Source organism: Haplochromis burtoni, unplaced genomic scaffold (genome assembly GCF_018398535.1).
Source record: "Haplochromis burtoni strain Fernald_Lab_line unplaced genomic scaffold, NCSU_Asbu1 Contig_46, whole genome shotgun sequence".
NCBI lineage: Eukaryota > Metazoa > Chordata > Actinopteri > Cichliformes > Cichlidae > Haplochromis > Haplochromis burtoni.
The window spans coordinates 924,679-937,691 of record NW_024582407.1 but is presented as its reverse complement, the minus strand read 5'-3'; the positions used below and the strand labels follow the sequence as shown (position 1 = coordinate 937,691).

Genomic DNA, 13,013 nt, shown 5'->3' with positions numbered 1-13,013 from the left:
CAGGCCTGTGTGGCTTCTTACAGTTAGATGTTTAACCTCCATGGCCATATTTCATTATCCTTTATTTATCCAGGTAAAAAGTCTCATTGAGATTAAAATCTATTTTTCAAGAGAGACCTGGCCAATATTAAGGATAGCCCATGTCTTAAACAGAGCATTTAGAGGAGTCTGTAGCCTGAAATTATGACTCACAGGGGTTACTTTCACATATACTGACCCCATTATTCGAAATAATAATTATGTTTAATATATATTTGAAAATGAACTGATCCTGCTTAAGCAACATTGCATGCTTGATCATGTTACTAATACTGCTCTAAGTATGAGGAATATCATCTTAACTGAAGACATGGTTCACTTCATCCTGTTAGCAATTTCTGGTTTCATGTTTCTGACATTTTAGAGTTACACCTTAATTCTCCATAGCAGCTATTCAAAATCAGAGGGGTAAACAAAGTGCACTGAAGTCTCACATTAGGCTGGTGCAGAGTGTAGTTAGTTAGAATGCAATGGAAACTGCAACGTCACATCCAGCCAGCATTCTGATCTCAACCACGTGTGAAACAAGTCCGTACAGTCTAACCTTGTTCTTCAGAAACCTGATTCATCATTTCAAGTTAAAACAACAGTTAAAATTGTCCAGGTAAAGCTTTCCCCAATTTTCCTAATTACTTCTCCAATTCAGGGTTGGATGGAGCTGGAAGCCTATCCCCACTCACACTAGGCAAAAACGTGGGGTCAACACCGCAAAGGCTGCAAGTCAGTCATAGTGACATGTACAACTGCATCCTCAAACACACACATACATGCCTTTTGACTGTGGCGGAAAGTTGTACCCACGCAGGTGCAGAGAGAACATGCAAACTGCATGTGGAAACGCCTCAGAACCTTCTTGCTTTGAGGCAACAGCAGTAACCACTGCACCACGATGCCACTGCTAAAAGCTTAACCTCCCAGATGTAGCAATGCCTGTGATCAGATCCAGATAGTGTCAACTTAATCCCAGGTGTTACTGGGGTCTAATGGTGAACCTGAGCAAGGTAAATGGTGCGGCTCTGCACTCAAGACTACAAGTCCCAAGTGTCAGGCCTGACGTGTCTATGTTTGTGTGTGTGTCTGTGTTAAGGGCAGAAGTCTTTGTAGTTGTTAGCAGTCCTCAGTGCCTCATAACTGGACAGATGGATGGATGGGTGGATGTCAGAAGCTTGTACCAGCAGTCGCTGGGCTCTTAGTCCGTTTCTTCTCATCTGTCAGTCTATCCCTCCCTGTGTAGTTTTCCACCCCTCCCCTCCTGCTACCCCCACCCCACAACCCACCCAACAGGGCAGAGCTGAAATAATGGGAAAAAGAGACCAAAAAGAGGGCAAGTAAAAGCAACAGAGGGACAGACAGATAGAGATAGATAAATGGGGGGTGGCATAATCAGTCCCTACTCTGGTGCTGCAGCAACCGGGTGACCTCACCCTATAGTTACCATGACAACCCAGCCTGCCACCAGCTGACAGCACTCAACTCTTTCTCTCGAATTCTTGTTTTCCCTTGAGCGAGTGGCCCTTCCAGGATGACAGAGAGGCGAAAAATATGACATGCGTCTGCGAGTGAGGTCACACCTCTCCGTGGCACACTTCAATGCCATTATTGGTATTTTTATGGCTTGAATGCAGGTACTGCATTCAGCAGCTCTATCCCCTGGATGCTCTTGTGGGTAAAGAACAAAACAAAAATAAACAAAATCAGAGTATTTCCTATGTGATGAAATCAGGGATTCTAAAGCTTTTAAGACCCTCTTCATTGAAAAACAAATGCATAGACAGATAAAATACTTTAGCAAGTTGCAGATGGCAAATGTGTTGTAAAAAGTTACTTGTTTGTGCATTAAGCAAATGCAGAGTGACACTGGAGTTTTTGATTCTGGTATTCACTCTGCGTTGTTAAATACATGACTACACTAGTCACTAAGATAGTGCATAGCAATTAGTCACTGATAGTGTAAAGATTACCAGATCAGTAGTTTGACAGCTGCTAAAAATATATCTATATATTTATAATAACAATGTGTCAAATCAAAGTGAAACTGTGTCACTATGAAAGGGTCCCTTTAATCGTGATGAACACATTTTTAGTTGCCACAGTGTCTGGTTCTCTCTCTCACCTCAGCTAGCCTCAACACTTGTTCTGCACAACCAACCCGGATAAAAGAGACGCAATAAGAAATTTGCTGATAGAAAATGTGTGATAGTAGAGACCAAAACCGAGCTAAGAGATAGTGAATAATAGCCTTACACTCATCAACACTAAAATAACTCTGGATGAGTCATCGTGCTGCTCTGTAATCACTGGCAGGTGGAAAATAACAATTATTTACGAATAAATTCACTACATCAGTATGCAAGTTACACGCTTTAGCCCTAATGGCAAAAATCTCGACTTCTACAGGTTCACAGTTGGCTAAAACTCATTTTTAAGCACTCTGCCAGACCGTTCCAGTATTTTCCCTGACTCAGTTTTTTCCAGCTCATCATTTAAGCAACTATGATGATAATGCACTTACTGTAAATTGCTTTGGGCAAATGCATGCCAAATGCATATAATGTGATATATAATGAAGTCTGTACTATATAAAATATCCAAGACTTCAAGTTTTGATAGTGTTTATTCTATTAAACAGACATATTTCAATTAGTTATTTGCAAATTCAGCCTGATATGTTTAGGATTTTGGAACAATATCCAAACATTAAAGAATGGGTTTAAAATCGCTGCCCCACCAGCAGGTCGTCGGAGTGTATAATTGTATGCTAGTGTACCATTTGAGAAGACTATAATAGTGCAGAATGAAAGCAGTTATGAAACATGAAAAGGGAGTTGTACATTAACAACTAATCTAATACATTGCTGTCCATAGCCCTCATCATCTATCATCATTATCATCTTTCTAAAGCTCTTCCCTCTCCAAGTGCATTTGATACTGACATCCACTGGCAAGCTAAAATAAATAAATAAATAAAATAAAAATAAAAAAATCAATGAGAAGTAACACAAGTCCATTTACACCACTCGGATAAAAAACGATTGTGCATCGTCCAATTATGTTCGTCTATTTACCCTCAGAGTAATGGCTTAATTTTACACTGTCACATAAAAGTAGACAGACAGTTAAGTAACCTTAAAAGTTTAGGGCTCTGAACTTAGTACTGGTACAATTATCCAGGTGTTTAGATCTCAGATTAGTCTTGTCTTTATTTAATATTATTGTATTAACGTTAAAATTAACGAAATTTGAAAGCGCACAGCTGCAGAGTGGTTTTGGTTCCTGCCAGGGGTGCACAGACTTGCTGCAAGGGAAATCGTCACTGGCCGTCATCTCACCCACCGACCCGCTATTAATAGCAGCTGGTTTGCTTTCGTCACTCCTCAGCAGTGCAGGAGGGAGAGGGGGAGGAGGGCAGAGAGCAATAGAGAGGAAGGAGGGAGACGGATAAAAGGGAGGAGGGGTGTAGGCAGAGGATTGGGAATGCAGAAGAAAGCCGGTGAGCAGAAGGATGACGCTCATCCCTTAAGTTGGTCTAAACGTCACTGCGTGACGTCTGTGCGTGTGTGCAAGAGCGCTCAGACATGATGTGAATTTCCACACGTCTTTAATCTTCATTTACAACAAAGTGCTAGTTACTATTCAAGTGATTTATATAGTATACAAGGTACTTCGATATTCACCAGAGGTGTGTGATCACTCACCTTGAGGTCCCTGTGGACAATATCGTGCTGGTGGATGTGGCTGACGCTCTCCAGGATCTGATTAATGCAGTGGCTGGAAGAGACAGAGAAGGATGAGGAGCACAAGACAGACACATTCGTCAATCCACAGGAGATCACAAATGCAGACTGAAGCAGAAGTTTTAAAAAAGAAGAAGAAGAAGAAGAAACTAGTTTAGGGTGGAATTCATATTACGTGACAGTTAAAGTACACGACGAGCATACGAGTAAAGACAGAAATGCCACAAAAAAAGATAAAAAAGAGGATATGGTTGAACAGGTTTCTGTTGTTCACACTGTATAGTGTCACAGTATTAAAGTAAATTGGTAGACAGCTCTTCCACTGGGCACATAACAAAATTACGAAGCGCTTTAAGCTTTGCCATTATTATATGCAACCAAAAACACCCAGAGCCTTGACGTAACCCTGCATTAAGAGCCAGGTTATGGCCTCAGTCATCCCAAGTGGCCCATGGATGACACGGTGAAAAAGAAAGCAGGGTACAGAAAATACAGCGACCCATTTCCAGACACTCTTTCTAAAGAGACACTGCAACCTGTTACAAGAACGGAGGGCTACAAAGAGGAATACAATGCTCTGCTCTCCCACTGCTTCCTTAGTTCTGCTCAGCTGGCCAATCACAAAGTGGCTACAAATGTCAGATCATTAGTGGCTGTGGGTCCGTGGCAACAGACACCCACAATGCAACACAGGAAGGGTGTAGGGGTGTGTGTGTGTGTGTGAGTGTTTCAGATGCTAAACTGGCATTCACATCCCCTTCACACCAGCAGTGTATAGGTGAGAATAGAGCTGCTCTCTAGTTATGGTTGCTGTGTGACTACTTCAGCAAGAGAAGCACTATCAATGTCTTGAAGGAGACCCTTTCAGAAAATGTGCCCGTAAATCACATTTACCTCGCCCTTACAGGAGAATTTTGTCTAACTTTTTTTTGGCTGATCGACTAAATCCTTGCAACCAGGGTCTTTTTCACCAAATTTGCAACATTCTAGTGGTTGATGGGCAACACAAAATCATTTCCTGTTGCTCATTTTGACACTGAGGCTGTAGTCTCAGTCATATGCCGCAAGGCTGAATGCAGTAGTTTGATTCTGACCAGTGGCTTTTTGCTGCATGTCTTCCTCTTTCTCCCTGCCTTCCGGTCTCTCTTTACTGTGCTATCTAACAAAGGCGCAAAAACCCAAGTCAATAAAAAAATTATTATTATTTGGATATACAAGGGTATACTCTCAAAGAGAAAAGTGCAGCATTGACAGTTTTTGGCCTGATTCATTATTTTCGATAGCTGAGGAAAAGACTCCAAATGAAAAACACCTGCCTGTTCACATGACTGTAGATGCCCAATCCTAAGAGCGACTAACAGCTTAAAATGTTTGCATTTACTGAGGTTTTTCTGTGAGACGATGATGAACGCAAAACTATAAAGCACTTAACTAGCAGCAAGGTAAGGTTTTAGGCTTTCTGTATGTGTGAACACATCGAAACTGTTGTTTGGTCTTGTTACTATTTTAAAAAGTAAACTGTATCCAGCCATGATGTCAATAGTTCATCCAAGGATCTAAACTCTCCAATCTAAATGGAAAAAATGGCTCAGAGTCTGTGGTTATATTTGCTTAAAATAACACTGTTTAAATGATTTAATATTCTAGCTTTTTATATCTCTTTAGAATTAGATCAGGCTAAAAAGGCTAGAAGGTAGAGTGTACTCAACACATTGTGACAGATAGTCAAACTAGAGATTAAGTGCATAATCAAACCTACCCCAGCAACAGATCAACTGATTAGAAGGTAACAGTTCAGTCAACCAACAATTTGGCTGACTAAAGCCCCACATTACACTAATCTAAACACCTGATTTATTTATGAGCCCCCCATGAGCCATGTAAGATTTATAAATGTACCTGCAATCTTTGAGCAACATTTCTGTGTACTTGGAGCAGAGGATAAGTGGTGCAAGAAGAAGTATGTGGTGCATTTTTTAAGTAAATGAACGTGACGAAAGAAATGTGGGCAGGGTGTGAGGGGGGAGTCTTATGTAAGCTTGTCCTCAGCATGCATATCTACAATTCTTTCGGCTCAGTTAAAGTTGCTATTATTTCTCTTAAAATAAATTGAGCTTGGCATTTAGTAAAGGTGAAGTAAGGGACAGCAGCGGGAGGGGGGCGCAGAGACAGATTTAGGGAGTATTGTCGTCTCTCTGCAAGAGAGAATCAAGAGTGTCCAAATTAGAGCACAACAGGACTTAAAATTTATACCGCCATTTATTCTGTCCCTACCCAGCTTCCTCATACACATATATGACATTTATTATTTTAGATGTGTTACTGAGCCTATTTTATCTTCAGCCTAATCTAGTATAATGCCTATTGTACTATTTTCCTCTTGTACTTACCTTAACTCTATTGATTGCCTTTCGCATTCTTTATTGCAAGTTTTGACATTTTTTAAATTCTGCTATTTAAGTCATTATCTAACTGATTAAAAGCTTTTACATCATGGTTAAGCGCTTAGGCATGTAGGTAATGCACTTCAGAAGAAAAACAAACCTCAACTTCGGACAACAAACTAAAAATAAGTTTTAAACTCAGAGGACAGCTTTGTCATTGTTTATTAATGAAATTTAAAAGCACTGAGTCACTTGGTCCAAAATAAAGTGTATACAGGTTGTGCCAGAAAGCCCTGGTTCTGCTGCTACAGCACAAAGTACATTAACACAGATTCAAATCGCAAAACATTTTATGAGAGTTCACAGCAACCAAAAACAAAAAGGCACAAAAATCTATTTTGTGCTAACTTAGTGTACCTGGCATCTGCTTCACTGTAGTACTCTCTGGCGACAATGTCCTCAAACAGCTCGCCTCCAGTGACTCTGCGGAAACATACATGAAAAATAGAAACTTTGTATTTTGTGTTTATTTCTGAGTGAAGATCCCCAGCACAGATGGAAAACAAGCATACTGCAGACAATATCACCAAAACATGCTTTTTAAAGATCAGTTTGTCTTTTTTTTCCATTTTTACCCCCAATTAACTGCTATTTGTGGACTAACACATGAGAAAAAGTGAGTTCTTTTTGTGAAGTTGGAGTCATTACCTCTAGACAATAAACAAAAATTGCTCAACAGAGGAAGAAAGGCCTGAACTGGTAATGTGTGTGTTTGTGTGGTACTGTGATTCACTCACAGGTCAAAGACAAGGTAATGGAAGCCTTCCTCTGCGATGCTGTCATGCAGTCGTACTAGTGAGGGAGAGAAACACAGAAAGAAACAGAAAGAGCCATCAAATAAAAATCTGCAAATCAACTTTAGGTGTTTAGGTTGGAGGTTGCGTGCAGTCACTTCAGGCTTGTTAGTTGATCACAGCCATTGACATGTCGAAGAGGTTAACACGTGAGGAGCGGATCGAAATAGTGTTGATATCTGGTGAACGCAGTAACCGGGTCATTGCAGCAGATTTCAATGCAAGACACCCTACGAGACCACCCATCTCCCATGCTACAGTTAGCAAACTGCTTGCTAAGTTTCGTGAAACTGGTTCAGTGTTGGATTTGCCAAAATGTGGACGCAAGAAAACTGTTACTAATGAAGAAACATCAGTGGCTGTCCTAGCTTCATTCAGCAAGAGCCCACAGCGTAGCACTCGCCGCATGTCACTGGAGAGTGGCATTAGTCGAACTTCCCTTCAGTGGATATTAGCTACTCACAAATGGCACCCTTACAAACTCCAGCTACTGCAGCATCTCAACGAGGATGACCCAGATCGGCGCACAGAATTTGCAGGATGGGCAAAACAAAAATTGGAACAGGACCCTCAGTTCACGCACAAGATTTTGTTCAGTGATGAGGCAAACTTTTATGTGAATGGTGACGTTAACAAACAAAACCACCGCTATTGGTCTGACACTAACCCACATTGGATGGATCCCTCCAGGACTGTTGGACCAACAAAAGTGATGGTTTGGTGTGGTATGTGGGGTACAACGATAGTGGGTCCATTCTTCATCAATGGAAACCTCAAGGCCACTGGATATTTGAAATTGTTACATGATGATGTGTTTCCCTCTTTTTGCACTGAAGCTGGCACGTTCCCTGAGTTTTTCCAGCAAGATGGTGCACCACCACATTATGGGCGCCAGGTCCGAGCATTTCTAGATGAACAGTTTCCTGGAAAGTGGATTGGTCGTCGTGGGCCAGTTGAATGGCCCCCAAGGTCTCCCGATCTGACCCCCTTAGACTTTTATCTTTGGGTTCATCTGAAGGCAATTGTCTATGGTGTGAAGATACGAGATGTGCAGCACCTAAAACTAGCACATCGTTGTTTTTCTTGTGACATTACCAATAAGTTTGATGAGTCACATGGCCCTCTTCCTATTGACAAAACAAAAGTTGTATCCAAGATGGCTGACTTCTGAATGGCCACCATGGTCACCACCCATTTTGAGGAGTTTGCCCCCTCACACAAACAGGACTTCAATATCACCAACCATTCCCATGTTATTACGGTGTATCCATATAAATGGCCCACCCTGTATAACAACTATAAGCCGAGTCAAAAAGGTCTAGAAACCAGTTTGTGACCCTCTGGTCAAAAATGTGATTCCCAATGCTAAACACCTAGTGGACAAAAACGTGAATTTCAGTCATTTACCAGTTCCTGAAGTTTATAATGATTTTGGCTTGCCACAAATCACTTACTGGTGTAGGCCTGTGTAAATGGAGATTAAAGTAAATTAAAAGAGGGTGCCCTGTAGGCCTGGGTATGCAGATGTAGGTTTGTAAAGAGGTAGGCTAATCTACAAAAATTCTCGATGTCTTTAGGAAATTTTGGTTCTAGAAACTGAGTAGTAGATCGTTATTTCATAATGTCCTTAATCAACTAAACTTGGCTCAGAAAGCCTCTACACATCACTGAGACTCTATAGAAGATAGTAAAAACTGTATTAGACGAAGAATTAAAAAAAAAGGTTGGGGCCTCATTATGCCAAAGATACAGGTACTGCAGCACCATGCAGTAACACCTGTAGTAATATGAGCCACCATGATCAGTTTCATAAGTCAAGTAAGTCAGCAGAAGGTGCCATTTTTCATACTGACAGGCTAAAAGGCCTGCTACCCAACAAGTCTTCACCTGAGTCAATGATGCCTGTTTTACAACTTTTTCCATCAGCAGTGGGTCAAAGTAGAAACTGCTCAGGGACTCATGCATGGCTAAGCAGACATGCTCATATATTTAAATAAATCCCAAGGAAAGCATTCAAATCCTGACAAGACAGTCAGCAAACTTCTTTTATTTTTTTTTTATTTTGTTTAATAAAAATGATAATAATGAAAGTTATTAATTGCTAGCTTGGGAACAAAGCCAGGAGAACATACACAGTGAAATGACAATATTATTATGGCTTTGCAAACACACACAAGGTCAGTGATAGAAGGTGTCTCAGTCTTCCCGGAGCACCGGGCGCCTATCTGAAATGATGAGACGGTACAGTATGTAGTAACAGTGCTGCCTGGCAGATTGGCAACAAACAAACAGCCTTTTGGATACAAACACTAAGAGACCTGCTCCCTGTTTTCATTATTTATAATTAGTTTGATACTACTATATCCCTTTTTTTGGCTGATTACTGTACCATATGCAGATTGGCTAAACTTCTTTCTTCAGAAACGAGGATGTTTTACCAAAAGCACAACTTTGATACCGCACCAAGACCATCAAGCTTGCAAATTAAGTAGTAATACAGTTTTTCTTTTTGCAAGCTTCAGTGTAAGGATCAAATAAAGAACTATTTTTAGTGTCTTTGCTCTCTGTTTACTTGGTGGTAATTTTGAGGGAAATATCTAGTGGCCATTAACTATTCAGTGTCACATACACAAAACATTGACGCACAGTACACAAAGTAAACAGCGCTGATCGCATTAGTGCGACCAGCTGACTGAGCATGTGTTGGCGTTCAGACTCACTTTGTCTTGTTGGCTGCTGGCCAGTTGCACCATGCAAATATCCCACACAGCGACAGGCCAGGTAACTGGCTGATTTGCATATCACCTGGGGCCATTTGCTTCAAAGTTATTATTAAACTGAACAACACTGAAATGAAACCCAACTTTGGTGCAGTTGTTGTTGCTGTTTTGGTTCTATATAAAAACAAAACAAAACTGGGCAACCACAAGGTTTCAGCTTTCAGGGAAACTGTTGGTTTTCACATTCATATTGGCCAAATCTGATCTGTAAGCAACTGAGCATGTTTCACGTGATGAAGTATAGGTATAAAGCAAAAAGCCCCTGAAAAACCAGAAGTGAATATGGCTGTAACACGTTTTCTGTTCTTAAGCCCATCCTCCCTGATAGGAATGGCTTGAATATGATTATCAAAACACATGTTCACAAACTGAAGCTTCTAAGATGTTAATGAAGGTGAACTGAGAACTGTTTCTAGAACTATTTATCCAAAAGTGCTCACGACAAGATCTGAAAGACAGAATTTATTACAGGGCTGTTGCATTAAGGTCCATTATTTGTATCTGACTGTACCCATTTAACCGTTACTCAAATAAACATTGAGACACCGACAGCTGCTAAAGGGTGCTAATATTCAGTTCAATCCAATTCAACTATATTTATGTAACACCAAATCACAACAAAAGTTACCTCAAGGTGCTAATTTATGAGCACCAAAAACACAAACATGATGAAGAGGTCCAGTTAACAGCCTCAAATTAGCCGAGGTGATGCCTAACAATCAAAGCAGTTAAGCATTTACTCACACGTAACTTTTACAGCACACATACAGTTATTCTTAAGGGCAAAATCTCTGTAGCAAATGACGATGTACGGCCTATTTAAGTAACACACTGTATTAAATACAACAGCATTAAATGTTGATCTACTCTGATCTCTGGTCTGAATAAAACTGAAAAAAAAAAAAAAGCTGTAGCTTTTGTTTTGTTCAAATTTCTACAGATGTTTTCATGAAACATCTGCATTATCACAGCTGTGTCACTAATCATTTAATCTCTTGGCTCCCAAAGGTCACTCACCTATGTTCGGATGTTTCAGCAGGCGACAGATCCTCGCCTCCCGCTCCAATTTCTGGTGATCTGAGGATAGAAAAGAGCAGAGAGGAAATGGTAAACACTCAGTAATAGTACCAGGAGGAGAAGTCACTTTGTTTTTGTCCAGCATGCAGAACAGACCCCTTTCTCAAAATCCACTGAGTAAGTGGACACAGAACGGCGTAATGCTGAAGTACACAAAAAAAGAGGAGCCATAACATTCACTCAACTGACTGCAGGCCGTGTTCAACATCACTTCTCCAAAAGCACGCTTTGAAAACAGCTTTTTCTGCAGAACTTTTTAACATGTGTTCACAATTTAAGTGCTAATAAATGATTTATTTCTTTTTCTAAACAACAGATTTTCGCAAACATTAAAAGTTGATATCTTGTTTGGTAGGACTTCAGAACTGCCTGCACCAGCGACTTCGCAACTTGATTAAAAATGTTCTTTCAACTCTGAACTGGTTACACACAAACATATAAACATACTTCATTTTTTTTCTCTCCAATCTCTCCTGCTCCTCCCACTCCACTGAGAACAATCATTTTTCTTCATCTAAACTTGACCAAAATCAATCAACTTGAACTGGAGACGACAGCAAAACACTTCATAGTAGCAGAGCCCGATGATGTAAGAGGCCAAAACAGAGACCGTAAACTAATGCATGATTACACAAGCAGACAAACAGCTGTATAGTGTACACACACAGAGACATACACAAAATAAGCACAAGCTTTTTGCACTTAGTGAAATTAGTCTTGTGGGTCTGCCCTTAATACAATCAGTGTCCAGATAATGATTCTAATGGCAAGGGGAGGATGTCCATGCATGTGTGTGTATGCAGCTGCATGTTTCAGGCAGACTGGTTGCACAGATACAGTAGATACAATGGATGGCATGTCCTGTTGCGGGGTCTAAGAGGTCAGGTTTATGTTGGGCTTTCCTGCCACCAACCAGCTGCTGGTCTCAGTGGACAGATGGAGTGCTTACGTGGGTGCACAGACCTCTGTATGTGCGCCTATGTGTTTCGGTTCGAGTTCGCGACAGAGGGTTAGAGACACTGGACATCCCTAATCCCAAAAATATTAGTCTGACCATCATTTTGTAATTGCTTAATAGATTATCTTCTTGATATATCTTTATATTGTCTGACAATATCTTTTTTCACTGAAGCTGAAAATCACAGTCACCAATTCCTTACTGCTTTTTTTTTTTTAAACCTTTTGAAAACCTTTGAATTTAGTATCGGGGGGAAACTAACGTTGTACTATATACGCTACATAAACACATCAAATAAACCCAATTGGAAACAAAAATGTGTTATTTGTTTTCTATCATAAAAGCTACAGATATGTACAACTCTAAGCAGAACTATGGCTCCTGTTGTGAACACCACTTGTTCTGCCCAACTTATATGGCTATCAATATACATTCACCAGGCACTTCACTGTAAACATCTGTTCAACAACTTAATGCATTTAGGAGGGCAAGCACGGTCCAGACGACCTGCTGAAATTTAAGTCGAACATAAAAACAAAAATCAACCAAAAGCAAGTTTAAAAAGATGAGTTTTAAGCTGTTTTTTTAAATGTGTGTGTATGCAGCTGCATTTTTCAGGCAGACTGGTTGCACAGATACAGTAGATACAATTTAGGTGTCTTTAAACATGACATTGTTGTTTTGCCAGAAAGATAGGTCTGAGTGTTTTAGAAACTACTACTACTACTGAGACTTTTTCACACAAAATTTCTAGGGTTTACAGAGAATGATCTGAAACTGAGAAATAGTGACAAAAATAATCACTTGTTAGAACCAAGGCATGCAGAAGAGCATCTCTGAATGAACAACGCATTGAACGTTGAAGAAGGCCAGAATGGGTGCAATAGTTGAGTAATTATCCTATTTTCTGTACTCACCAATATCCAACAACATTAGATTACAAAAACACACCACTGTCACAAAGCTCAAACCATCTCAGACTTTGAACATTAATTCACTGTACTCACAAGGCGTCCACAGACTAGATCTCAATCCAATAGTGCACCTATGGAATGTGGTGCATCATGGATGTGCACCCAATCAATCTGTAGTGACGCCATCGTAGCAATATGCACCAAATCTCTGGGAAATGTTTCCAGCTCCATGATGAATCTATGTTATGAAGAATTAGGGAGTACCAGGTTAGA

At 40.3% G+C, this 13,013-nt stretch overlaps 1 protein-coding gene across 26 annotated transcripts in view; it reads right to left on the bottom strand.

Moving 5' to 3' along the window:
• camk2g2 (calcium/calmodulin-dependent protein kinase (CaM kinase) II gamma 2) overlaps positions 1-13,013 on the bottom strand; it is a 76,094-nt gene that overhangs the window by 31,843 nt on the left and 31,238 nt on the right. For all 26 annotated transcript variants that reach the window (XM_005930582.3, XM_005930583.3, XM_005930584.3 and 23 more), the window contains exons 3-6: positions 10,809-10,868; positions 6,955-7,009; positions 6,575-6,640; positions 3,735-3,807 (exon numbers count right to left, since the gene is read on the bottom strand). In XM_005930582.3, the coding sequence (XP_005930644.1) occupies positions 3,735-3,807; positions 6,575-6,640; positions 6,955-7,009; positions 10,809-10,868 (254 nt within the window). The remainder of the gene's footprint in view (positions 1-3,734; positions 3,808-6,574; positions 6,641-6,954; positions 7,010-10,808; positions 10,869-13,013) is intronic.